At 38.7% G+C, this 24,618-nt stretch overlaps 1 protein-coding gene across 3 annotated transcripts in view; it reads left to right on the top strand.

The window, feature by feature from the left end:
* The window catches only part of LOC122826395 (plexin-B2-like), a 123,555-nt gene that overhangs the window by 73,577 nt on the left and 25,360 nt on the right, over positions 1–24,618 (top strand). For 2 of the 3 annotated variants that reach the window (XM_044108191.1, XM_044108189.1), the window contains exons 4-14: positions 5,211–5,270; positions 5,850–5,880; positions 16,232–16,751; positions 17,062–17,391; positions 17,481–17,613; positions 17,873–18,021; positions 18,098–18,271; positions 18,994–19,128; positions 20,417–20,517; positions 20,593–20,719; positions 23,629–23,794. In XM_044108191.1, the coding sequence (XP_043964126.1) occupies positions 5,867–5,880; positions 16,232–16,751; positions 17,062–17,391; positions 17,481–17,613; positions 17,873–18,021; positions 18,098–18,271; positions 18,994–19,128; positions 20,417–20,517; positions 20,593–20,719; positions 23,629–23,794 (1,849 nt within the window). In that variant the 5' untranslated portion in view covers positions 5,211–5,270; positions 5,850–5,866. The remainder of the gene's footprint in view (positions 1–5,210; positions 5,271–5,849; positions 5,881–16,231; positions 16,752–17,061; positions 17,392–17,480; positions 17,614–17,872; positions 18,022–18,097; positions 18,272–18,993; positions 19,129–20,416; positions 20,518–20,592; positions 20,720–23,628; positions 23,795–24,618) is intronic. The other variant, XM_044108190.1, reaches the window with a different exon arrangement.

The raw sequence follows: 24,618 nt of genomic DNA, 5'->3' as shown, positions 1-24,618 counted from the left end.
CACAAAATATTTATTAATCCTACTGTGTTTAAATATTTCATTTATCTTAACAGGATTTGCTTTAATTGTTTCAGTGTAATGAATATTTATTATTCTTTCTGACTCAATGATTTATTGATCATCTTATATTTTACACATTAGTTGTTAAAATTGCATGATTTTAAAAAAATTTAATTATTATTTTGTTCTCAGATCAGTCAGGTCTAGAAACATTAAATTTTATTTTATTTTACTTTACCCCAATAAAAGGTCAAAACATATAAATTATATCATATAGTTATGAACTCATTTGTGTTTTTATCTCCAAATTGTTGCTGGGAAACTTTAAACATCTTGAATTTTACTGTGTTTGAACCCTGAACTCTTACTGACTTCAGATTGAAGATTTCTGAAGAGTCGTTTTCCCGTCAAACTGGTTTCACTGTAGTTACAAACAAGGCTCAATATTTTCTGCAAACATTATGAAGAATGTGAGTTTCTAATCCCAGTTTAACCCCAGTTGGATCACCAGTTGCAGCGCTCCTCGTCCCTCCTGCAGCTGCAGATAAATCCTCCTGGTTCAAAATGTTTGAGCTGCTTTTATTAGTTTTGGTTCCAGCTGAATCCAAAATGATGGAAAAAGAATCTGCAGATTTTTGCATTGCAGTGAGTTTGGATGAATATGAATCAGCACTCTCCATCAGCCACCTTCTGACTTCTGCGTGCTTCCCTGCAGCTGGAGGTTCCTGCTTTCATCGCAGAAACATAAACACACGGTGTGTATCGGCAAACAGCAGGACTGTAACATCACACACACCTCTGCTGCTGTGCTGAACCTAATTCAGTCTCCCACGCTCACCTTCCTCTCTTATTGGCTCTTCTATCTCCCAAAATGTGCAGCGCCTCAGATTACTGCTGTGAGACGGCCCGGCTGGTCCAGGCCGGGTGGAGACGCACTGAAATTACCACCAGCATCAACCCGCCGTCGCTGCCGTCTTCTCACACATTATCAGACGCCCCAGTGGCTCTTTTCTAATCAGCATTAGGATGAGCTAACTGCTGCGCGGCGCTGCAGGAGCTGTGGCCCGCTGCGATGCTACTGCGCTTATTTTTTGGTTCGCACAGCAGATGTGACACCTGCGGTTCGTGAATGTGAGCGTTTTTTTGTAAGACATGCAAGTTGAGTCGTTCCTTTTAAGAAGGATAAATAATCAGTTTTTATGAGGAAAACCACCAGAGGGATGAAGTATTATGATTGTTGTGTGCAATTTGAGCATAAAACGCAGCAATTTTTGACCACAGGACACAGAGGTGATAACCTTTAAAACAAAATCAAGACAAACAAAGTTTTAATCCACGTACATCTGTAATATCTGGTTAAATATCTCAACCGTAGTTTTTTGTAGCCATTAGCAAACTTCTGGCATCATTCTGTTTTGATAATTGGTCATTATTGTTATAAACTAGTTGTGTGTTGTTCAGTTTGTGTGAACAAAAAGCACCACTCTTCTTTATTTTGGAAAAGATGAGGGAAAGTGAGCAAAACTGCCACAAAAATAATGGAAATGAAATATTATGAACTCACATCACCTTCAACCAGATGAAAAAATGTTGATGAAAAATTACGAGTACCATTGGCAGATTATTTCATGTGAAAAATGTCTTTTTATAAGTGAAATAATCAGCCAGTGGAACTGCTAACTTTTCAGGAATTATTGACTTAAAATTAAAATTATAATTCATGCTGAAAATGACTTGTAAGTTAGTTTTGTCTCATTTGAAATGGACTGAGATATTTGCATAAAGTTACTTGGTAAGATGTTTTTCACAGTGTAAGTTAGAAGCAAAAGCTGATTCTGAGCTTGGGGATTGTTATTGTTGTCATAGCAACCGCAGTTGGTTACGGATGGGCTGTGAAGAACCTGGGAAGTGTGACGTCATGTGAGAACTATTTAAGACCTGTTGCCATGGTTACGCGTCATAGCAACTGTCAAAAAGTAAAAGAGCATCTGGAACCAGAGAAATGATGAACAAATCAGAACCAACAGAACCGGTCCAATACGGTCAGAACCAACGGATCGGATCTCGGAGCAGGAGGCTGATTTAGAACCGGCTTGTACCAGCAGAGGGAGACAGAGTCCCCAAAACTGATACTGAATCAAAACCACAACATATTTTTACTCAAGTAAAAAGTAGTCATCTAAGAAATTACTCAAATAAGAGGAATTAAGTATTTGGTAAAAAAAGTTACTCCAGTACCGAGTAACTGATCAAATTATCAATCATTTAATATTTAAAAATGGCTTCATCAGACGGAGCGAAATATAAAGTTAAGAGGAAACTTTGGTATTTTAAGGGCTAAAATGACAATAATTCATATAAGTAACAATAATAACAAAATTGGTCAAAATAACATTTTGAAAATTAAAATGTTTTCAAAATAAAACTGAAGAAACTTTAACAGAAGCTGCAGGTGTGTGTCTGTGTCTGGTTTGTTTTTCATTCAGAGGGAAGAAAATCCAGAAATTTTACCAAGTAAGAAAATTACTTGAGTAAAAGTAAAAATACTCCTAAAAGTATCTTTTTTCTAAATAGTTACTCAGGTAAGTGTAACTAGTTACTACCAAACTTTGGCAATGAAGGTTGGTTGTCCGGCTCGTCTTCGGACCAGAACCGGCGACCAGCGGCGGCGCTGGCGATGACTCAGACTCCTCCATGTTGGCGGCGTGAAGCGTTTCCAGGCCCGCTGTCATCAGGGATTAGTTCCCACCGTGTCCCAGATTGGAGCCTTTTGAACGGGAAGATCTCCTCGTTTCTCAATCTTTTATCTCCGTCCAGCTCATTGATATTCACGCGGTTCTTCACCTCTCCGCGTCGCCGTCTCCCTGGCGGTTCCTTTGCTTTCTAATAAAGACGCTCTTTCACAGGCTGGTCTTAGTTTAGCATCTTTTAAAGGAATAAAACGTGTCTGCAGACTGTTTGCTGCTTTTAGTTACAGGCTGAAGGATTTCTGGGTTAAAACCATCAAACGGGTCCAAATTCAGGGAGACAAGTGGTTTTATACAAGAACCCGTCTGTCCATCCGTTCGTCCATCCATCCGTCCATCTCTTCCTTCTATATCTCCACCTGTCGGGTCTAATTAGGTTCATCAACAGTTTAGATGAAAATCTCCTCTTACTATTAAATGCGTTTATCTCGTCTCCCAGCTGAATATCACCAAGTTTCTATTAAACGTCCATCTGGTTGGTTTAATTATTTCCCTGCTGGCAGCTTGGATGTTCGGTCAAACTACATGATTTACTCTTCATCCTTCCAGAGACAACCAGACCGAACATCTGCGTGAGACAGAGATATATTTCCTGCTCCATAATTCATCACTTTGTTGGTGGTGTCTACATAACTTCATCCTCATTTCCACTCCATAATTAAAAGCTGCTTTAAATGCAACACTGCATCAGTCTGTTTATGTCTGGTTTGATTTAATAGATGCTAAATTTCATTTTCAATGGAGTCGATGCAGAACAAAGATGATGAGCATGCAGCTGGCGACAGTAGGACGGAAAAATGAGGAGTTTGTCTTTAGTAAAGCTAGATTTACAGTTCAAGCCCAAGTTGGGCTGAAAATATGTCAAAATGCTGGCCACTGATTGGCCAGGATGAAAAATGTCAAAATGCTGGCCACTGATTGGCTAGACTCAGTGGGGCGGAGTCACTAGAATCCTTTTGTAAAAATTTACAGCAGCGACTGAGCGTGTGTGGACATTTAAGAATGTTCAACTTGTTGTATTTCCTCTGTTGCTATGGTAACCCCATCCACACAGAGCTGTTGCTCAGTTGTAACGGATAATGTCCCAAACTGCGTACAGTGGAGTTAGCTTTGCTCTGCAGTATTTTCCACACAGTCCCACAAATTTTGAAATCAGTTTTATAATTTGAAATTCAACATATATTTTTGAGAAAATATTTGTTCATTTTTCAACTCAGTATTTAAAAAATCACTTTACTGTACTGTCCCTGATGCTTTTATCTAGCTTCTCGATAAATTAAATATTATACACTTTATTTTATCATTGATTATAGTTTTTTGAAGATGCTTAGTCAAATATATGCACATAATTCACTGATTCTGCAATTATAATACTGGTATTACTCGTTTAACTATTGTTAAATAGTTGACAAGTGTCACTAAAAACCTTCAATGTTTATTTTTACATATTATATCCAGAAGACATTAATCAGGCTAACGTTGGTTTTTATTGCCTCGCCCAGCTCAGGGTTTAGATTATTCATCTCCTTTGTGTTCATTTCACATTTTGACCACTAGAGTGGCATCAAAGCTCTTCCACTTGTCTGGATTATTAGCAGTGAAATTGGTTTGGAGCTAATTAGCCTCAGCTAATCCAGGGTGTTCAGTTTAAAAACTCCTTCCACTGACAGTAGGAGGTTTCTGGAAAATGTGCCGAACGTCCAACAGGTTAAAATCCTCCACAGCTCAGAGGAATCATTGTTCCAGCTGGATTTTAATGAGTGTGTGTGTGTGTGTGTGTGTGTGTGTGTGTGTGTGTGTGTGTGTGTGTGTGTGTGTGTGTGTGTGTGTGTGTGTGTGTGTGTGTGTGTGTGTGTGTGTGTGTGTGTGTGTGTGTGTGTGTGTTTGGGGGTCTCAGCCTGGGAGGGAGTGTTATCTTTGTTTTAATCAGCCTTGAACAGAGGGAAAAGGAGGGCAGGCTCTGCCTCCTTCTCTCTCTTTGGATCTGTAATAAGCCTTCTTGCTCTAAATCCTTTAATCTGAGCAGGAATGAAGGCCATATCTCTGTCTTCTGGCTCCAGAGAACAATCACTCTCTATCACACACACACACACACACACACACACACACACATTGTTTCACCAAACACCAGCCTTGTTAACAACGGGGAACTCTTTCTGTCTGTATCTATTTGTATTGTATGTATTTCTGAGGGTTAGAGTTAAGAAAATCTCCCAAACCTTTTAAGTCAGCAGATAAAAACGGTTAAATGTTTGAACAGAAACAAACTGATGTTCTTTGGTGAGAAGTTTAAGCTGAAAATCTGCAGGATTGGCTGCGATCTGCTTCCTGCTCCGGTGCCTCCAGGCTGATTTAAAATTGATGAATTTAACAGAAAGTTTCTCCTAAATGATCCAGAACAATTTGTTTGCTTTGTTTTCTGGACTAATATTTTCCTCTTTTTGTGTTTTATTTTGTTCCCAGGCTCGACTCGTGGACTAATCCGCCCTTCAGACTGAAGCTGTGATTAGCCTGAATTACCAGGTGATTAATAATCCAATTGTTAAATTAACTACTTCCTGTTTGCTCCATCAGAAGCTTAACTGGTTTTCATTTCCATTGTGAATTTATGGTTAAGAATGAAATAAAATGATGGGGATTGTTGGCAGGATGAACTGCCGGCTGCTTTTATCTCCTAACTCTCTCCAGCAGTGACAGTAATTATGCTTCTGACGGTTTAACCGGCAGCAGCAGAGCAGGTGGGAGGATAAGAAGTCATTTCATGCAAGGAGGAAAAATAGGATTCATCTTTTTAGCTGCAGAGTTCCTTCACAACTCTAAAACACTTTGGACAATATGCAGTTATTTGGGGATTTTCAGAGCTTTGATGGAAGCAGCTTGACTCCAAACGGATCATTTTTCTCCTCTGGCTGATCCATTGTGTTCATCACTGATGCATTTGTATAACTGGATCTTTTCATAACTTTTCTACTAATTATGGCTTTAAATACAGCTTATATATGTCAATAAAATCCAACTTAAACAGTTTATATCGGATTATATTAACAGTTTATAACATATTTACCAGTCAAATCAAAGCATGTTTTATCTGTTTCTGTGCAGAATTTCATCAGTCAGTCATGCACTTTTTCAGGTTAGTGATGAATTGTGAATTTATTGAATTTTTTTTTGCAAACTATGTGTCAGAACAATCTGTGACCAAAATTCTGAAAGTTATTTTTAATTTTGAGTTTGAGGCTTTTTAGCAACACTCGGCAACTAAGGACTGGAAATGAGCAACACTAGTGTTAATATATTAAGACGCAATATAATTTAGGGATAATTGTAGAAATAGTTAATTATGTTGATTATGAAAACGTGAATTGCTTTCATAAGTACACACAGGATATAAAAGCTTCCAGCTGTATTAGAAAAGCAAACAGGATAAAAGCCTGAAACGTCTCAGAAATATGTAAAAATTCAATTTGTAACAGTTTTCATGTTGCTAAATAGAGACTGAACAGCAGTGGGATTTATCTGTTTGAAATAATGTAGTTATGAAAAAGCAATGGCATTATAAAATATATTTTATTCAATTTCAGTTTGAGCATGAACAGCATCAATAAAATATCTTTAGTGCCTGCTGGATCTAAATAGCATCATAGCTAAATTTACACTATTTATACCTCCAGTGTTTAAAATGATTATCTTTAAGTAATTTATAAAGAATGAACATTTTTTGTTATAAAAACAGAAGTGGTTTTGCCTTTTCTCCTGCTGCTCAGTGGATATTGTCGCCCTGTTGGAGGCAAATCTGATGATTTATTTTTTTACCATAACTGGTTCAGAAGGAGAAGAAGGCAGATCACAGATCTAACTAAACGCAAACATCAGTCTTTGACTCATAAACCCAAAAATCTAATGTTGTTTCATTCAACCTAAAACTGATTTGTTGCCTCACCAATAGTTTCACATTATCAGCAGATGAACAAATAAAACTCCATCGCTTTGTTTTTGGGAGCTGATTGATTCATTCCAGCTCAAATCAACTCCGACGTCCTTTGATCCGTTAAAGGCAGCGACAGAACACCTGTCAGCTCCGGGTTTTTTCCCCTCCGTTGGATCCCAGTTTCATCTTTTCATGTTAAACGTCTCAATCCGGATCCGGCCCACTGAGGGCTTCACTCACAGCATCATAAGGACTTCAAAATGAGCCGATGTCGGGACGCGTCGACAGCATTTCAAACGCGAGCCGAACGTCAACGGGAAGAGCGACGGCTGCTCCGACGGGAACGCCGACAGATGTGTGGATTTCAGGATGTTTCCTGACGTTTCGATAATTAAAGCAGCTGCAGGTTCTGGTGCTGAAATGTCGGGTTAGTCACTCGGTTCGGCGCCAAATTACATCTGCATATCTGTCCGCAAATTTACCGACATGAGTTGGAATCATGTTTTTTTCTGCTCTCTTTACTCGCGGCTCAGCAGAAACCCGTCTGGGTATTGATCCAAGTCATATTTATTTAAGGAGATTGATTCCCGTCCTTGCTGCCACTCCGCGGTTCTCCATTCGTTCCCGAGTGATTAAAGAATAAATTTAGTTTGCTGATCCGGCTCTGGATTTACACCTGCAGGGCTTCAGGGAGCAGGAAAAACTTAAAAAGTCTGAAAAATATTAATACTCCAAAGATTCCCAGTTGGATTTAGGTGTGTACTTTGACTAGACCAAACATCTGCAACCCTTGCAATCCAAACAGATTCCTTCCATACTATACCAATGTTATTTAAAGAGAACTTTAAACACCCACAGAACCACAGTGATGTACACAATCACATAAAATAAATATGATCAATTATATTTGATAATCAATAACCAAAGTAATGTATAAAATAGTAAAAAGAATAAAATCAGAAAGTCACAAAACTTGTTTAAAGCTGCAAATGTTGCAGAGCCTTTTTTAAAAACCCAACTTATAATTTTTGATAAATATCTGCTATAAAAAGTTTTCATTTTTTAAAAATCACTGTATTTCTAATTTTCTTTTTTTAAATAAGGAAAACATAAAAAATGGGGCCTCTGTCTCTTTAAGAAGCTCCTGCTCCATCCCATCAGTACCAGTAATCAGGAAAATGCTTTAATCTTTTCATATAATTGTATTAAATTCATATTATATGAAAAGTTTGGTCCAGTTAACATCAGCTAAATAATCCAAACCTCTGGATATTTATGTTTCTAAAAGGTTGAATTAATTTTTTTAACAAGAAGCAACAGTTGGGCTCTGGTTTGTTGTCTGGCCCAAAAACCTTCGTATCATGTTAAATATTTCCATCTCCGTGGTAACTGGTAGCAAACTGGTTGTCTGTTTTCCTTTTTGTTGCACCAGTGGACTGAGTGACCCTCTGTCTTCATCTCTCCTCCCAACAGTCGGCCTTTGTTCTGATGCCGACCCGACTCCGGTTCTGCTCTCTGTGCCGCTGCCCTGCTGAGATGTCACCAACTTGCACTTTGCAACCAGAACTTTCAATGACAGCCTGTTTTAAAGTTGATTTATCAGCAGAAGTTACAGAAGCTTAAATGAAGCAGTTCATCAACCCTCCTGCCATTTTCCTCAGTTGAACTCTGGTTGTATTTGGCAGGATGTTTGTCTCTTTGGAGGATAAAATAAGGAGAAAAGACAGCGAGTCGGATTCAGAGCAAAATGTTTGTCAGGTTTAGTGTTTGTTGTTGAAACTAAAAGCAAGTTTAACTCTTTTATTACCTGAATCTTTGGAGGGTTCACACTAAACTGAGACAAACCAACCAAACCATTTGAGCAAGCTGTTCCCCTCCTGGCCTGTGGGGGCGCTGCACCAAGAACCTAAAAATAGACGCCGAGTGCAACCTCCTTCTCCATCAAATGGAAACAAAAATGGAGTCAGAGGGTTTTGATTTTGTTTTGGTTAAAGACTATGATCCATTTTCCTGCTGGCGCTAGGATAGCACATTTGTTCTGGTTATTTTTACCCAGAATGCCCTGCGCTGTAGTCCACTTCCTGCTTTTAGAGCGGTCTCCTTTTCGCTTGGCGTTCACATATGAGGTTCACATCATCAACCGAACCCAGGCTGAGGTTTGTAGGCGGACCAGAGTTTGGTGTTTTGGTTGATTTAGTTTTTCACATCTCACCAACCGAACCGGACTGTCTGGCTAAACGGACTGGAGTTGAATTAAATTGGGCCAAACAGAACTGGTTTGTTTATGAAGTGAATTCATTTCCTGTTGAGACCTTGTAGGATCTGGTTTTTGGAGATTAGGGTTCACTTTGTCTAAGTTGTCTTGAATTTTAGCATAAACTAAAGCACATCTGATCTTTAATTTATTGTTTGACTAAAAGCTGTCCATCTTCCATTAAACTCCCCTTACACTAATTAAGTTGTCCTTTAATCCTATTTGTCATTAAGAACTCAACCCGTTCAGTTTTAATTTTACTTCTTGGAACCCAACATGGCGCCGTATCTGAAGCTTTTTGTCCGCCGTATGAATCCCTGCCTGCTGATAAATGTTATCGGTCCTTCCCTGTCGTTTCCCCTCCACTGAATCAGTCCTTTTCACCTCTTATCTGAGCCGGGGAATAACTGGACTCCCTAAAGAAACTGCGGTCACTGAGCTGCTGTTTCCACAGACGGTGGAAGGAAAAGGAGTCAAAGCCTCAATGTGTAACATGCCAGACACACATATAACCTTTACTCTATCGATTATCCCAATGATTAATTGGATGAAAAAGTTAGCACATTCTGCAGATTTTTTATTTAACCACTTAAATATATTTTAAACATTAGGAATCCATAAACAAATAGTTCAAATCATTTTTAAATAAGAAAATAACCTTTCGTGAACATTTAATCATTTGCAGCTACAAAAACAGCTTGACTTAACATCAATACAGTGATACTGATCTGTTTACTGTTTTTATTTACAGAATATGAACCTTTTCTTATTTTAAATGCAAAATGCTTGTATTTTTTGTAGGTTTTTTTTATTAATGCTTTATGTTCTTTTAGCAAATTGCCTTTTTCTGAGCCTGTATATCAATTAATCAATTACTAAATTAGTTGGCGATTATTTCAACAATTGTGTGTCTCGTCTCAGTCATAGCTTGTAGCTGCTAATTACTTTCACATGGTTGTTATATGTAGCCATGGCAACCAGGTGTTGTTTTTACAACTGGGAGCAGCTAATTAGCATCTCAACAGCTTAAACAATACCTGAACTTTGACCCCTAATGCCAGATGAATTTGAAAAGACTTTGTGGACAAAGAGCTGAGAGAGAAAGAGGAAGTTCAGATCAGATCCCCTACTCCAACATCTTCTAATTATCCAACCAGAGAGAGATTTAAAGAGAAGCAGCAAAAGCAAAAGAGGTGGATTAGCAGAGCTGCCAACAACTGATTCTTCTTAAAGGAAAGTCAAGATTTTGTCTTGTTACCAAGAAATACACAACCAAACACACGTTACCTCGTTTTTTTGTGGCTGTTTCTTTCATCAGAAACCTTAAGAATAAAAATTACTCTTAAAGCTTCAGTTTATAACTTTTATAAAAGAAGTGTTTTTTATATATTTGTTAAAAATGTCCTCATGTTGTGACAGTTTGAGTGAAAAGATTGATCTCCTCCTCCTCCCTGAGTTGCTTCTGCCATCTGAATAAATGCACCGAAATCAACCAATCAGAGCCGGGAGGAGGGTCTTAGTGCTGCCAATCATTCTCATGTATCCGCTGTGAACAACTTACCATTACAAGAAAACTGTTTATCTTCTGTCTTTGGTGGTTATGCTAACTAGCCTTAGCATTCTTGACAAGCTAAGCTAGCTGCAGCAGAGCTGAGAGCAAAGGGGGTAGTGATTGGCAGCACTAAGACCCGCCTCCTCGCTCTAATTGGTTAAGACTTGGAGAAGTCAGTGGAATTTTTTTATTTTCAGAGATTATGGGGACATAAAGGTACATTCTGCAACTTTACTGTCAATTTAATATTAGAACCAAAAATGTTCTGTTATTAAACCGGCTAAGGATCAGATTGGTTTATAAACACAAATAATCACCAATCAGATCTGCTACTAAGCCATAAAACTTGCTTATAATTCAAATAAAGACATTTTAAAAGTTAAAAGTTGGAGAAGTTCTGCTGAGGAGGAAAGTGATCAGACCAACTCTAACCAGGCAGCTGTTCTCAGCTCAGCGCCGTTTCATCGCATCGGTTTTATTTTCCCCAGGAACTCCTCAGGTGCAGTTTGTTCCTCCAGACTGCGTCGCCTCTGCAGGACAAACTGTGGAGGAGATTGCCTGTGTGTGTGTTGATAGATGAGCTCCCCCTGCTGTGTGTGTCCGTCCTGTTTGCTGCTTTAGCTTCACTTTCCCTCGCCAGGCTCTTTTATTACCACCAATGAGTCCATTTCCCCCCCGGGGTTCCTCCAATCACAGCAACTGCATCCCTCCAGCTCCAGCCAATCAGCATCCTGGTTCCTCTGTCCTGATGTCATGAATGGCTAATGTTGCCCAGCGGTTTGATTGAATGTAAATCAGATGTTTTGAAGTGACATTTGCGGTGAATTTGATGATAATGAACAGTTTTGGTTTCAAGGAAATGAATAACGAGGGACAATATGCCGGATGGCAAGAACAGCATTCAGTCAAGTTAAAACATTTCAGCAGCAAACATCAATAAATACCATCAAAGTCAGTTATTGTTGATCAAAAGCAGTTTTAACTATTTTTAAAAATTTTGTGTTCCGCCACTTTAGCAGTTTTCTGGACGTTTGTTACAGATTTCAGGTGTGCAGGAGCTGAATCAATCAATCAATCAATCAATCAATCAATCAATCAATCAATCAATCAATCAATCATTTATATTTGAATAACACATTTCAGCAAGGAGGCAGTTCAAAGAGTTTTACATCATAAAAACACCAGACAGTCACCAGTTGACAAACCTTACATTTTTATCAAATACCATCATCAAAATCATCAATAATTACCATCAAAGTCAGTTATTATGAATCAAAGAGAACTCTAAGCAGATGGGTTTCAGTCTAGATTTAAAGGAACTCAGTGTTTCGGCTGTTTTGCAGTTTAGAACTAGATGATGTGCTCCATCTTCCTGGTTTTAGTCAGGACGCCAGCAGCAGCATTCTGGATCAGCTGCAGCCTCATCTCGGTCTCCTTTCAACCTTTTTATTGTCTTCTTTCTGGTGCACCTACAGACTTGGCAGCATCCCATCCCTTCAGAGGAAAATATTAGACATCTGAATCGTCTCCAGGCAGAGAATAGACGACTTTTAACCCCATTCATCAAATGCATGTGATATCAGATGAGTTTTTTGAGACAGAAATGTGATTGCCAGAGAGAAAAAAGAAACATTCAATCAGCAGACTCAAACCGCGGTTGGCCTCAGAAGTGCGCAGTCCCGGTGGGACGTCGAGTGTCAGAAAGCAAGGATTGTTTGAAGCGGTTCCCACGGGTTGGGATGTGGAGGGAGGCGCACACAGAGAGAAACATGCGAGTGATGAAGAGACGACTGAAGGAACGAGGCTTAAGGAGGTTAGAGAGGAGCAGAAAAATCTGCGAGGCTTTATTCCCCCGGCTGGAGCTTCAGCACACATTCCTGGATTCAGCTTCACTACGAACTTTTCAGCCAGAGCTTTTGACATTTAAAGACTCCCATTCGTTTTGACCTGTGTTTTTTTTAAACTTTCCATGACCATGTTTGTACGTTATTCCAGTTTTCTACCAAATATGACTTGCTGGTTTTAGATTTATTGGCAGACTTCTGTCTGACTCCTAAATCTTTAAATCAGATCTTTAGATGGAAACTGGATGATTGTTTCTGGAAATAAAGGAACATGACAGTGGCAGAGCAAATATTCAAAACATGTCCTGGACTTAGAAGTCTGATAATTCAGAAGCACCTGATTGCTACAGATTAGCTTCTTTAACATTTGGTGTAGATCTCAGGATGTTCTCACACCTGATAGTCCCGCAGTTTCAGTTTGATTTGGAACCAAAACTCCATCATCTGCTCCACCTCCATCTGCTGTGGTTCTCTGTCTTTCTGTCAAACCAACCTGTTCCCCTCCTGGCCTGTGGGGGCGCTGCACCAAGAATCACTGAAGGAAACGACACAAAAACCTCTGAAGACACTGAGAGCAACTTCCTTCTTCACCAGATGGAAACAAGATGGAAGCATCAGATTTTAGCAGTTGGAGGATTTCTCTTTAGTCTTTAGTTAAAGACTATGAGCCATTTCTTTTGCTAGCGCTAAGCTAGCACATTTGATATGGTTATATTTATCAAGAATGCAATTGTAGCCATTCAGCTTTCCAGTGTTTTGGGAAGCCCTGATCAATCATTGAACATCTTTAGAAATGTGGACTGTAGCATTAGCATTAGCAACATGTTGAGATGCTATTTTAGGCTTGAATAGCTTAGCTGATAGGCTAACTCCCTTTAGCACAACTGCAACATGACAGTAGTGTTTTCCAGCGTCCAATCAGATAGGTTTGAAGCAGAAATGAACCCCCAACGCTCCGTCATCCATCGTTGCTGTTAGCTGAAGTTGTTTGTGCGTCTGATTTAATAGTGTACCAGAAACGCACAAAATGAAACGTTCCACTGGAAACTTTTGTATGTAAAACAGAAAATGTGATTAATCGCGTTAAAATTTATTAATAGAAGTTAAAGTCTTGACCCTAATTTAAAAGGCTTTCAGGCTCTGAAAGAACAACGCCATTTTGAGGGGAATAATTTAACTGCTACACCTGGAACAAAAATTGAGGTTCCTACATTATCTGGAGCGGTCCAGAACTGTATTTAGTAGAGTTTTCTTAACTTATTCCACGTTATTGTCAAAATATTCCATCCATCCATGAAACCACTGACTTTTTTGAACAAGTCAAAAAGTCTTGAAAAATATTGTTTAGTTGAAAAAAGTAGTAAATGTAAATTATTTTCTACCCTGTCAGTTTCATACCAGAATTTTTCTCGTCTTTAAAGCTGCATAATCCAGCAGTTCACACATTAAACGTGTTGTACGCCTTTTCTCCCTTCAGGTAGTTTCTTTGCTTAACTGTAGGAAGTGGAAATAATTTCCGGTTCTCAGCGTTTCCTGTCAGACCAGTCCATCCATCATTCAGTAAAAATCCTTTTCATCATGAAGAACAGTGCAACGATTTATAACAGTGAGCCGGTGGCACAAAGGCTTTATTGAGGTCGCTTATCTTTTAAGTAGTGAGCCTTTTGTTTGCAATAATTATCCTAAAACCTCATAATTACCCTTCAGTGGTTTAATTATGTTTATATAGGGGCAAGGTTTTATCCTTAACAAGCTCTGATAAAGGGGCTTTATCTAAACGTTTCACATCCAGAAAATCCCATCTGTTGTTTTCAAGAGAAACACAAACACACCTTCGACACAAACTGAGTTTACTCCAACCCTGACAGCAGTCAGGCTGAACTGGAGGATGAAAAACGCTTCAGAGAGAAAAGAAAAGCGGCTGAGATGGCTTACGGAGAAAACAGAAGATGATTTTAGCCCTTTGATGTGGCAGATCTTTAACGGGACGAGGCGGGGAACATACCTGCTGGGTTTGGCTTGTTTTAATGTTACAGGGAGAAAAGGTGCGACATTTAATGACAGCGACAGATTAGATTAATGATAAAAGTGTGAGGCTGATTCTAATAAGCTCAGAAGGTTTTTGGTTCACTGACTGAGAAGATCCTGCAGCACAATTCAAAGATAAATAAAATTTAAAAATACTTTATTTATCTTCCTGGACAGTAAATTGTCCCTGTAATTCCTGCCTTAAACAATAATGTTGTGATTTTTGAGACAATTTCCAAGTAAAAGACCAATAAACTTTAATTTAAGAACATTTAATTTGAACTTCCTCCTGCTCTCTGCCTCCTTTTCAGCTCCACTGGGATGATTTGGGGTCAAAGTTCAGGTGTTGTTTGAGCTTTTGAGATGCTCATCAGCTGCTCAAGGTTTACAAAACTAAACTCCTTGTTACCACATTTCACATCATATCAACTAAATACGTTTATATTTACAGTTTATATAACAGTAAATATATAAACTTTGCAGTTTATATATTTACTGCATATTTACAGTAAATATATTTATATACACAGTTTCCTCTTCACTAAGAGGAAATGTAGTGAAGGTATTTCACTAACACCTTTTCAGGTTTTAGTGAAAAGGTATCCTAAAACCTAAATTGTATCCTGGCCCTTATATTTAATGTCCAAATAAATAAAAGCTGTAAAACAAGATGGCCGCCCTGGGCGTTTTGACATCTATGGAAACCCAACAAGTTTATTGGTGAGGGAAAAAATCTAGATTTTCCAAAAATTAAATCTTCAAAACCCAAAATTCAATTTAATCAATAAAATAATGTCGCCTACCATTCTTGTCCAACATCAGTGTCTGACCGCATAAAAGTGCCTCTGAAAACTCATCCAACATATTAAACCCTTAAAGAGCCAGGTGAGCGAATACTCGTGATACCGTTTTTTACCGTATTTTTATATTTAGCTCCTTTATTTTTTGTGTGAAATTGTTTCTAAGCCTCTGCAGCTGCTAGCAGCAACCTCTTGGTGTTTGTGGGTAATTTAGGAGAGCAGGCGGGCAGGGAGATAAATCCTGGTAATAAATCCCCCGACGCCGAGGAGAGTTCAGTTTGGAGAAAGACAGTGAACGCATCGTCCAATTGACCCACCTGTCACAATTATCTGATACCTGCAGAGAAAACCAGCAGTTATAAATTAACAAAAGGACTTTCAGGATTAAAGCTAATTAGAGTTAGCTTTAATAATCCAGATGTAATGTAAATACCTGGAGGTTTTTCTGGATTTGGTTGATATTCCAGCTAAAATGGAACGCACTCTGTCTCCAGTTTAATCTCTTGTTTAATCTCTTCTAATCTAATCTGGCACTGCTCCACCAGATCTCCTCCAGTAAAGGATGTTCTGGTTTTAATGGGAAGCTTTGTTATTTCCTCTGGTTTGTTTTTGCTCTCAGCTACAAGTGCAGCTCAAACACTTTAAGCACAAAAACATTGAAGCTAAATTTAGGCGTTATTGATTAAAGAACAATTTGGTAAAGAGTTTAAATCATTAATAACTTCTTTAAAAATGTGCACATTGTGTTTTACCTTCATACTGGAGTAAATGTGTATTTTTCCAGCCCTATTTTCTTAAATATTAGTTTTAATTTTTATTTAATTCTTCTGTATTCAGACTAATATTCACGATAGTTCCCCACCAACTTATTTGATCAAGAATGGTTTTAATTTTTATTTTTAATTAATGGTCCTATATTCAGGATAAGATTATTTACAGTAGTTGACCACTAGAGGCAGTGTTCCACTAACTGATGTCAGATTAATTTTTTTGTTGCATTCTTAAATCAGTCCACTAGGCGTCACTAAAACTCTAATTATTTAACAACCAGCTGGTATTTTCTCCTTTTGTCTTCCAGACAGATGGAGCGGTGGTGGGCGTGGCGGCTCACCGTGGTTGCCATGGTGATTGCTCACCTCAGCCCGTGCCGCGGCAAGGACCCGGAGTTTTCGTCCACCACGCGGATCAACAACGTGGTGGCGGACCCCGCCACGGGCCGGCTGTACGTCGGCGCGGTCAACCACCTCTACCAGCTGGACGCCGACCTGAAGCTGGAGTCCAGCGACTTAACGGGGCCCAAACTCGACAGCCGGCAGTGCACGCCGCCGATCATCGACAAATCCTGCACGGACGCCCAGGACATGCCCAACCACAACAAGCTGCTGCTGCTCCACCCGGCCAAGAACCAGCTGGTGGTGTGCGGCAGCCTGTTCAGGGGCCTCTGCTCGCTCAGGAGCCTGAACAACGTGAAGAACGAAGTCTACTTCAACGACAACAAGGGCGAGAAGTCGTACGTGGCGAGCGCCGATGAGAACGTCTCCGTCGTGGGAGTGATGTCATACTACAAGAAAGATAAAGAAAACCTCACGGTTTTCCTGGTGAGCAGGAAGCAAAAGCTCCGCCCACTCCTCCATGTTTACCAGAATAAAATCTAAATATTACAACAATAATGTAAAAATAAAAATAAGGTAAAAATAACAAGAATAATGGCAAAATATTACAAAATAATGTCATATTTGCAATATTACCTTAGTAACACAAGCTCTTACGGTGAAACTCGGTTTGCTCCCAAAAAACCTCGCTGCTCAAAAATAAAGCCACAGTCCTTCATGTTTTCCTTTCATTCCATCCTATTATTTTTTATTTCTTATTCCTCTTCTGTCTCTGCTTGATGTTTTTTCCCGTCAGGTTGCTAAAGGCCAGAGCGTCTTTGACACCAGCATGAAGCTCATCTCCACCCGGGTCCTGGAGGAAGTGGGCGACTGGGACGTGTTCGAGAACATCATCGAGACGGCGGCGGTCCAGTCCAATCCCTTCAGCCCGAAGTACGCCCACGACTTCCGCTTCAGCTTCAAAAGCGACGGCTTCGTCTACTTCCTGTTTTCCAGGAAGCTCAACTCACATTACCACAAGAACTTCACGTTCATCTCCCGGATGTGTGAGGAGGATCACAACTACTACTCGTACACGGAGCTGCAGCTCAACTGCAGCGCCAACAACGAGTTCAGCAAAGTTCTGGTGAGCAGAACCAGCCGGTCCAGATGTTTATTATTGTTACTCGTTTTTATAATAAACCAAACTTCATTCTGCTGTCTCTGGTCTTCCAGGCAGCTTTTGTTGGACCAGCAGGCGAAGCTTTGGCTCGGAGTCTGAGCCGGTCCAGTCAGTACGGACCCATCTCAGCTCATGACGAAGTTCTGTTCGCCACCTTCAGCGACGAGGGTGACAACTCAGCCATGTGTATGACACACTTTCATGTTTTAGTAACTTTTTGTATCAGTTTGGTCTCAGAAAAATGTTTCCAAACGACTAATTAGGTTCAGGGGGCCCTAAGCAGTTCAAAGTTAACTGATGCCTCTGTATTTTTACATACAGCATTGGGAAAAAGTATGTAGCCTTTACAGATTTCTTATGTTTTAGCTTTTTTGTTGTTTTATTTTTGGAATGTTTCATATGTAGCTTGAGTGGAGATAGATTTTGTTTCTGCTCCTGTTTTCAGGTATGTACCCTTTAAAGTTCATCAACGAACAGATGTATAAAGTCATATTCGCCTGTTACAACCAGGAGGGCCTCATCAACAACCAGCTTGCGGTTTATTCGCCTTATTCTAATTCTAATTCCAAGCCTGAGGAGCTGTGCAGCGGGAAGGTACTAAAATCCTCTCCTGAAACGAAGATAAAACACAAATCTGATGTTTTAATTGGAAACTCTCTTCTTTCACCAGAAAGGCAAGGATAAATGTGGAGCCGAGCATCTGCCCTCACCGCTGGCCAGTACGGCTGAATTCGCCTTAATGGCCGAGCCGTCATGGAAACGTCATGTGGGTCACCTGACTGCTGTGGCTGTTGCCGTGGAGATGGGCCATGCTGTGGCGTTCCTGGGCACCCCAGACGGAGAGGTGACAGATTCTTAAATCATGACTTTATTCACTTACTGTTTGTGGGTTCAAAATTACACTAAACATGCATTTTGATTGACCAAAACTAGCAAGATAATGTTAGCGCAGCTAGCTGCTAAACATTGGTGTTAATTATTTGGTAGACATATTACCATTAAATAATTATTTATTATTATTAAACAAATAAATTACATTATTTTATCCCTGGAAAAATGTTCTTAGTTGACAAAAAGCTAGCAAGCTAACATGAGCTCCAATCTTTCCTAATGTTTTTATTCACAGCTACGTAAAGTATATGCAAATATTTCCTTCTGCCATCTTGGATTGTCTGCATATCAACTTGTTGGAAATGTTGTAATCCGTTTCTTTATGGTTTTTGGTTTCATGAGGGACTGGCATGATAAATTAAAACAAACTCAATCATTTTTAATTGTATGATTTATTGTTTTTCCCTTTTTCTACCAAAAACCAGACAACAAAAGTTTCTGTTTTGTTTATTTTGAATCTTTAAAATGTCTTTCCGTTCCAGTGTTAAACACTCACTACAATTTAAAGTTTATTGGTTAGTTTTATTACCACTAAATTACTTGAAAGTGGTCTCAAAACAACAACATTATAGTTCATCACAATAACTTCTGCTTAAAATGTGTTTTAGCTGCTGCCACTGTGGTTCCGGCTCTGCGCTGGCGGTAACTTTTCCACTTCCTGTTTCTGCTCTGCAGGTGCTGAAGCTGCATCTGTCGGCTCGACCCGAGGTTTACGGCCAGCCGCTGAGCAGCGCCTCCGGACACAAGGTCAACAAGAACCTGCTGTTCGACTCCAGCCAGCAGCACCTGTACATCACCACGGAGACAAAGGTCAGAGCCCATTGATTGTTCCGTTTACCGGATCCATTGCTCCACGCTTTCACCCGTCCAAAACAACCTGTAAGGTCGCGGCGGCGGCGCTAGCTAGCTCCTGTTTCCCCCTTTCATCCATCAAGCCGCTGACTTAATGAGCCCTTCATTTATTCCCTCTGTCCTGTTTGATCATTTATTCACTCTGTCGACTAACACCAACACATCCGTCTGCATTACCGCACACAAGTCTCTGCTTGATTTATTCACTCCGTTTCTCTTCCTCTCCGTCATCCGTCTTTCTTTGCTTTGTCCTTTCATCTTTTCCACAGCCGAGGTGAAATAGATGTTATTGATTTTAGAAATGAATTAATTACAAAGCACTTCAAGAGAGCAATTTGCTTTGATCAAGTCGAGCGACGACGCAGGAGCTCGTTCCATCTGCTCATTTAAATTTATTAGTCGGCGCTCAGCCTGTCAGAGAGGAGAGCCGCTTGGAAGATGTTCAGTAGAAAGAAACTTCAGGAGGAAGAATTAACGTTGTTTTAAAGTCACCACAAATGTGGGATTAGGGCAGAATTTAATGTTTTATATTTTTTTTACTGAATTTAAATTTTTGGTGTTTTTGCAGCTAAAGATTTTCTTCAGACAGAAAAGTAAACAAGTACAAAACTATTTATAGTCCTTAAACTTTTACAAACTTCAGTTTATTTAATTGAGATTAATCAACACAAAGTAGAAAAAAAACAGGGAAGCAAGAGGCTTAAAAACTGCAGCAAAGTTCTGTACAAGATCATCAAGCACAAATAACCGATCAATAACAACACAGATCAGTTGATCAAAACAGCTTTCAGATTATTTTAAATTACATTTTAAAAAATTAAATAAAGATTTTCATTTATTTTAAGTAAAATTTTCAAATCATTAAAGCATTTTATTTTATTTTTATCTATTTTTAAATTCTAATAATTTTTTGAAATGTGATTTATTTGAAGTAAAATGGATTAAATATTTTTTATATTAAAAAATGTTTTTACATTTTTTGCATGAGTTTTTTATGGGCAGCTTAAGGTTGTTAATTAACTATTTTATGAAACAAAAAACAAAGTTTAAATCTAACTTTGTGATTGTTTAGTAGTTTATTAAAGAAACATTCATTTAAAGAAATTCAGAAAAAAAAAAAAAAATTATTTATTAAAAAAATACATATGTATAGAAATAAATTAAATAATAAAAAACAATTTAATTTGAAAAATAAATTAATTACAGTAATAATTGAATTAAAGAAATGAACTTCCTGTGTGTGCAGATCACCAAGGTTCCGGTCCAGACCTGCCATCTGATGGCCGACTGCCACTCCTGTGTTCAGATGAAGGATCCGTACTGTGGCTGGTGCGTCCTGGAGGGAAGGTGAGCGACTCCGACACCGTTCATCTGCAGCCTGCAGTGGCCGCTAGACATCAAGCCGCCATGTTGTTTCTCCAGGTGCAGCAGGAAGCAGGACTGCAGCAGGTCAGCAGAGACGAACGTCTGGCTCTGGTCTCCCGACGGGAAGTGCGTTGAGATCGCAGCCTTCGACCCGCCGAACATCAGCTGCAAGAAGACGAAGCAGGTGGGTGAAAATCCCAGCGAAGGATCAGAACAGAGTTTCTCTGAGGAGACGCCATCTTTAGTCTCACTTTACTTCTTAACTTTTTATCAGTCAATCTGTTTTAAATTGCAGCAGCTGTCATTACTCCTTATTTCTGTGAATTATGCATCAGCAGAGTTGGGTAGTAACTAGTTACCTTTACTCAATTACAGCTACTTCAGTAACTTTCTTATAAAGTACTTCTACTCCTACTTGAGTAAACTTTCTGGATTTCCTACCCACTTAATGACACACAGACACCTGCAGACTTTCCTTGTGGGTTTACGTTAGCTATGTGAAAATGTGGTTAGCCCGCTAGCCGCTACAGCTAACCTTTAAAACGGTTTTAAGTTTTAAAGCCTTATTTTAAAAGAAATTATATCTTTATTATATCGACCTACTAAACACTAACCTTATAAATCACCTTATTTTATCCCTGAAAAAAAAAAGTTGACAAAATGCTAGCACGCTAACTTTAGCAGCACACTTTGCTAGTATTAGCTTGACTAATTCACCTTCCAAATTGATTGTAGCAAAAAATAATCACATTTTATTTTCAATATCATTTTTTCTCAGTGTTCTAATAAATAAATAAAATTAAATTATTACATTTAATTGTTAACTTATGCTTCTGGGTTCCAGCTATTAGCTATTTATAAATGTAATTAGAGAGCTAGCTGTTAAAGCTAATATTTAAAGCTCTTATAATGTTGGGATTTCATACAGTAAACTTTTATTTTACGTGTCAGAAGTATTACATTTAACATTTTAGTAGTTTGGTTAGGCTTTAATACAATTAAATCTTATTCTGTTTTTTTTCATATCTGAAAAATCTAAAATTTATATTAGAAAACAGATTGAGAGTAGCATGTAACGTTAAGTCGATAAATTTCAGTCTGAGCTGTAGGCCATATGTTTTCATTAGCTGAACTCCTGCAGAGGATGTATGATTCTGTCTGAACCTGAATTAATGGGACATTGATCCAAGTGTCCGGGACAACGCAGTGTCCTTCAGCCTGACTTTACAATGTAAAGTATGAGTTCTTCTTTTGTTTTAGGACAGATAGAGTTGTGTTTTAATGACATAAAATCAATCAGATGACATGAATGTTTGCTTTATGCAGATTGCTGCATTAGTTGATGGTGCTCACAGTCATCCTCATCAGATGTGTGATAATGCAATCAGAAGTTGATGTTTAAATTATTTTAAAATGCAACAGTAAAGACTTTTCTCTCTGTTTTCTAATCATTTTTGGAAAATTGGGAATGTTTTTGCACAGTTTTGAACATTTAATGAACAGAAACATAACTCAAAATGAGTGATATTGCACAAATAAAGGTTTCTGAATCGTGGATTTATTTCAGAATATTATTTAAATACAGGAACCCAGAGATGAATTATGAATGCTTTGCAGCAGAGCACTCACTGCATTCATCTCGTTTGCCCTGTTGAACAGAATCCTCATGAGATAAATCAGTTGTTTAAAAGCAACATTTATTTTTAATCAGCATAACGTGATATTCTTTTGCATAAAAATGTTGGGTACAGCTTGAATTTTTTTAGGTTTCTAGAAATAATTACATAGATAATTAAGCTTGTTGGGAATTTAAAAAATATATTTTAATATCAGATGCATATTTCGCCCCATGCTGTTTAAAATAATTATATAGATTATAAGTGGAGATGAGCTTTATGACGATATATTAATATTAATAATTGATGTGAATAATAATTTGTCATTCTGAAGAATGAATACTTCTCTTACAGAAATAAAATCTTAATCAAACTTAAAGAAAAATTAGAATATTTCAGTCTTTTTCTCAGACTGGAGGATTTATTTAAAATTATTCACCACTAATTAAGACCAGTTCTAATCTCCTCACTGCTTAATAAATAATGGACTCAAAACAAAAAGTTAAATAAAATAAATTTTGAAAACTACTGGATATGTGTCCAATATAGTTCCCCATAAAAACTGATTTCTTTTGGGTCTGAAAAGATCCGAATTGGGTCAGATTTTCCTCCTATGTTCTCTAGAAGACACCAAACACAAACAGATTTTTCTCACCAACATTCAAATCTCACAGAGCCTCTCGAGTCCAAGCGTGAGTTCAGAGTAAAGCTGAAAACGTTTCATGATTTCAGCGTTTCATATGAGTCGATATCAATAATTATTGATTCGTTTTCGTTTGAATATCTGAAATGCTGCCAAACGTGGCGTTACCTTTCCTCATTTATCCAGTTTTCACTTCAAGCCACTTTTCTATTTTTAAGAAGATATGAAGCACTGAGGAGAAACCTTGAACTCAGCAGGTCGTTGCTAGGCAACCAAAGAGTGAGTGAGTTAGTTGTTTCTACCAAACTGGCTTAGCTAGCCGTTAGAGGTTGAGCTTTAACTGAATATTATTTTGTCAATGTCAGCTTGGAGTTTGCTTTGATTAAATCTGGAGCACTGAACCTTCAGAAAGTCAAAATTGTAGAAATCCAGTTAATTCAGTAAATTTGACCTTGTGGTCGTTAATGAGTAACTCATGAGGAGTTCTGGCTTCAGGTTTTAATCTGATAAGACAAGCAGATCTAAAATCTGTAGAGGAAGAAAAGTGATTTTGTTCTGGAGCTTCCAAAGTTCAGAAGCTTCAGAGGATCAAGAAGTTTGAAATTAAAACTTCAGCAGTAAAATTAAAACCGTTGAGGTCAGCAAAGAGTAATGAGGAGCTCATGTTTGAACAGCGCAGTTGAATCGTAATTATTACTGCAACACACACTCTCACACACACTTTCATGTCCCTCACTCAGTCAGGGAAACACATTTTATCGGGTTCAGTCCAGGCTGTAGCAGAAACGTTGCTGCAGACGTTGAGACGTTTTTCTGTCCTGTTTGTCTCTGCAGGTGGACATCAGGGTCCCGTCTCTGCCCCGGCTGAGGAACAGCGACCAACTGCACTGCGTCTTCAATTCGGTAAAATCCGACGCCGTGGCGCGTGAAGACGATCCGACGGTGGTGGTCTGTTCGCTTCCCGACCCTGGAAAAATCCCGCCCACTGCGGCGCAGCAGGGTACGAATCGCCACAGACTCTTCTTTAAACTCTCAGGCGTTTCTGTTCTGTAGACACGCTGCATGTTGTTGTTTACAGTGGGAACATTTTGGGCATGTGCATAAATTAACAAACTGGAACCTGGAGAAGTAGCTATTATTAATTCACTGCAGAGCGCCACAGCAAAGGGAAAATAAAGCATAAAAACTGCTGAAGAATAACTCAAAACCTCTGATATTCTTCTTTATCTCGCTCTCTATCTTGGCCATGCAAACCCGTTCCCATGGCAACTGACTCACAACAGCTTCACTACATGTATCAAGATCCAACAAGATTCGTAACTGAGCGCTGTGGTACATTAGCTACCGGTGCTATTAGCTAAGCTAATTTAACAGCTGCTCTACTGATGATCTGTTGGTGTGTGAGTTAATTTTTTTATTTATCAACTGACCCAAAACACACAGAATTCTCTGCATCCCTTTTTTCTTTTACACATCAGGCGTACATTTAAGACTTAGTGTTGTATTGATAACTTAACAGCTAAAACCAAAGCTAGTCATTGTTAGCAAGCAGCTTTTTGCCCTTCAGCAGGAACGGGGTCGGGGTTTTGTGCTTGTGACGTCACACTGCAACAGGTTCATACCAGAAATGCATAAAAATGCAAATAAACCAAAAATTTATTTCTTATTTTAACCTAAAGTACAATAGCAGCATTTATTTAGTGAATGCCTCAGCCCACAAATAAAATTCCAAAATTATGCAAATTTCTTTGTAATTCTTATCGATAAAATATTTTCTACTTCTCTGTTAAAACTGTCACCATATTGGGGCGGCTTGAGACAGAA

This window comes from Gambusia affinis, linkage group LG23 (genome assembly GCF_019740435.1).
Source record: "Gambusia affinis linkage group LG23, SWU_Gaff_1.0, whole genome shotgun sequence".
NCBI lineage: Eukaryota > Metazoa > Chordata > Actinopteri > Cyprinodontiformes > Poeciliidae > Gambusia > Gambusia affinis.
The sequence above is the reverse complement of the archived record's forward strand: the minus strand, read 5'-3'. Positions and strand labels throughout refer to the sequence as shown.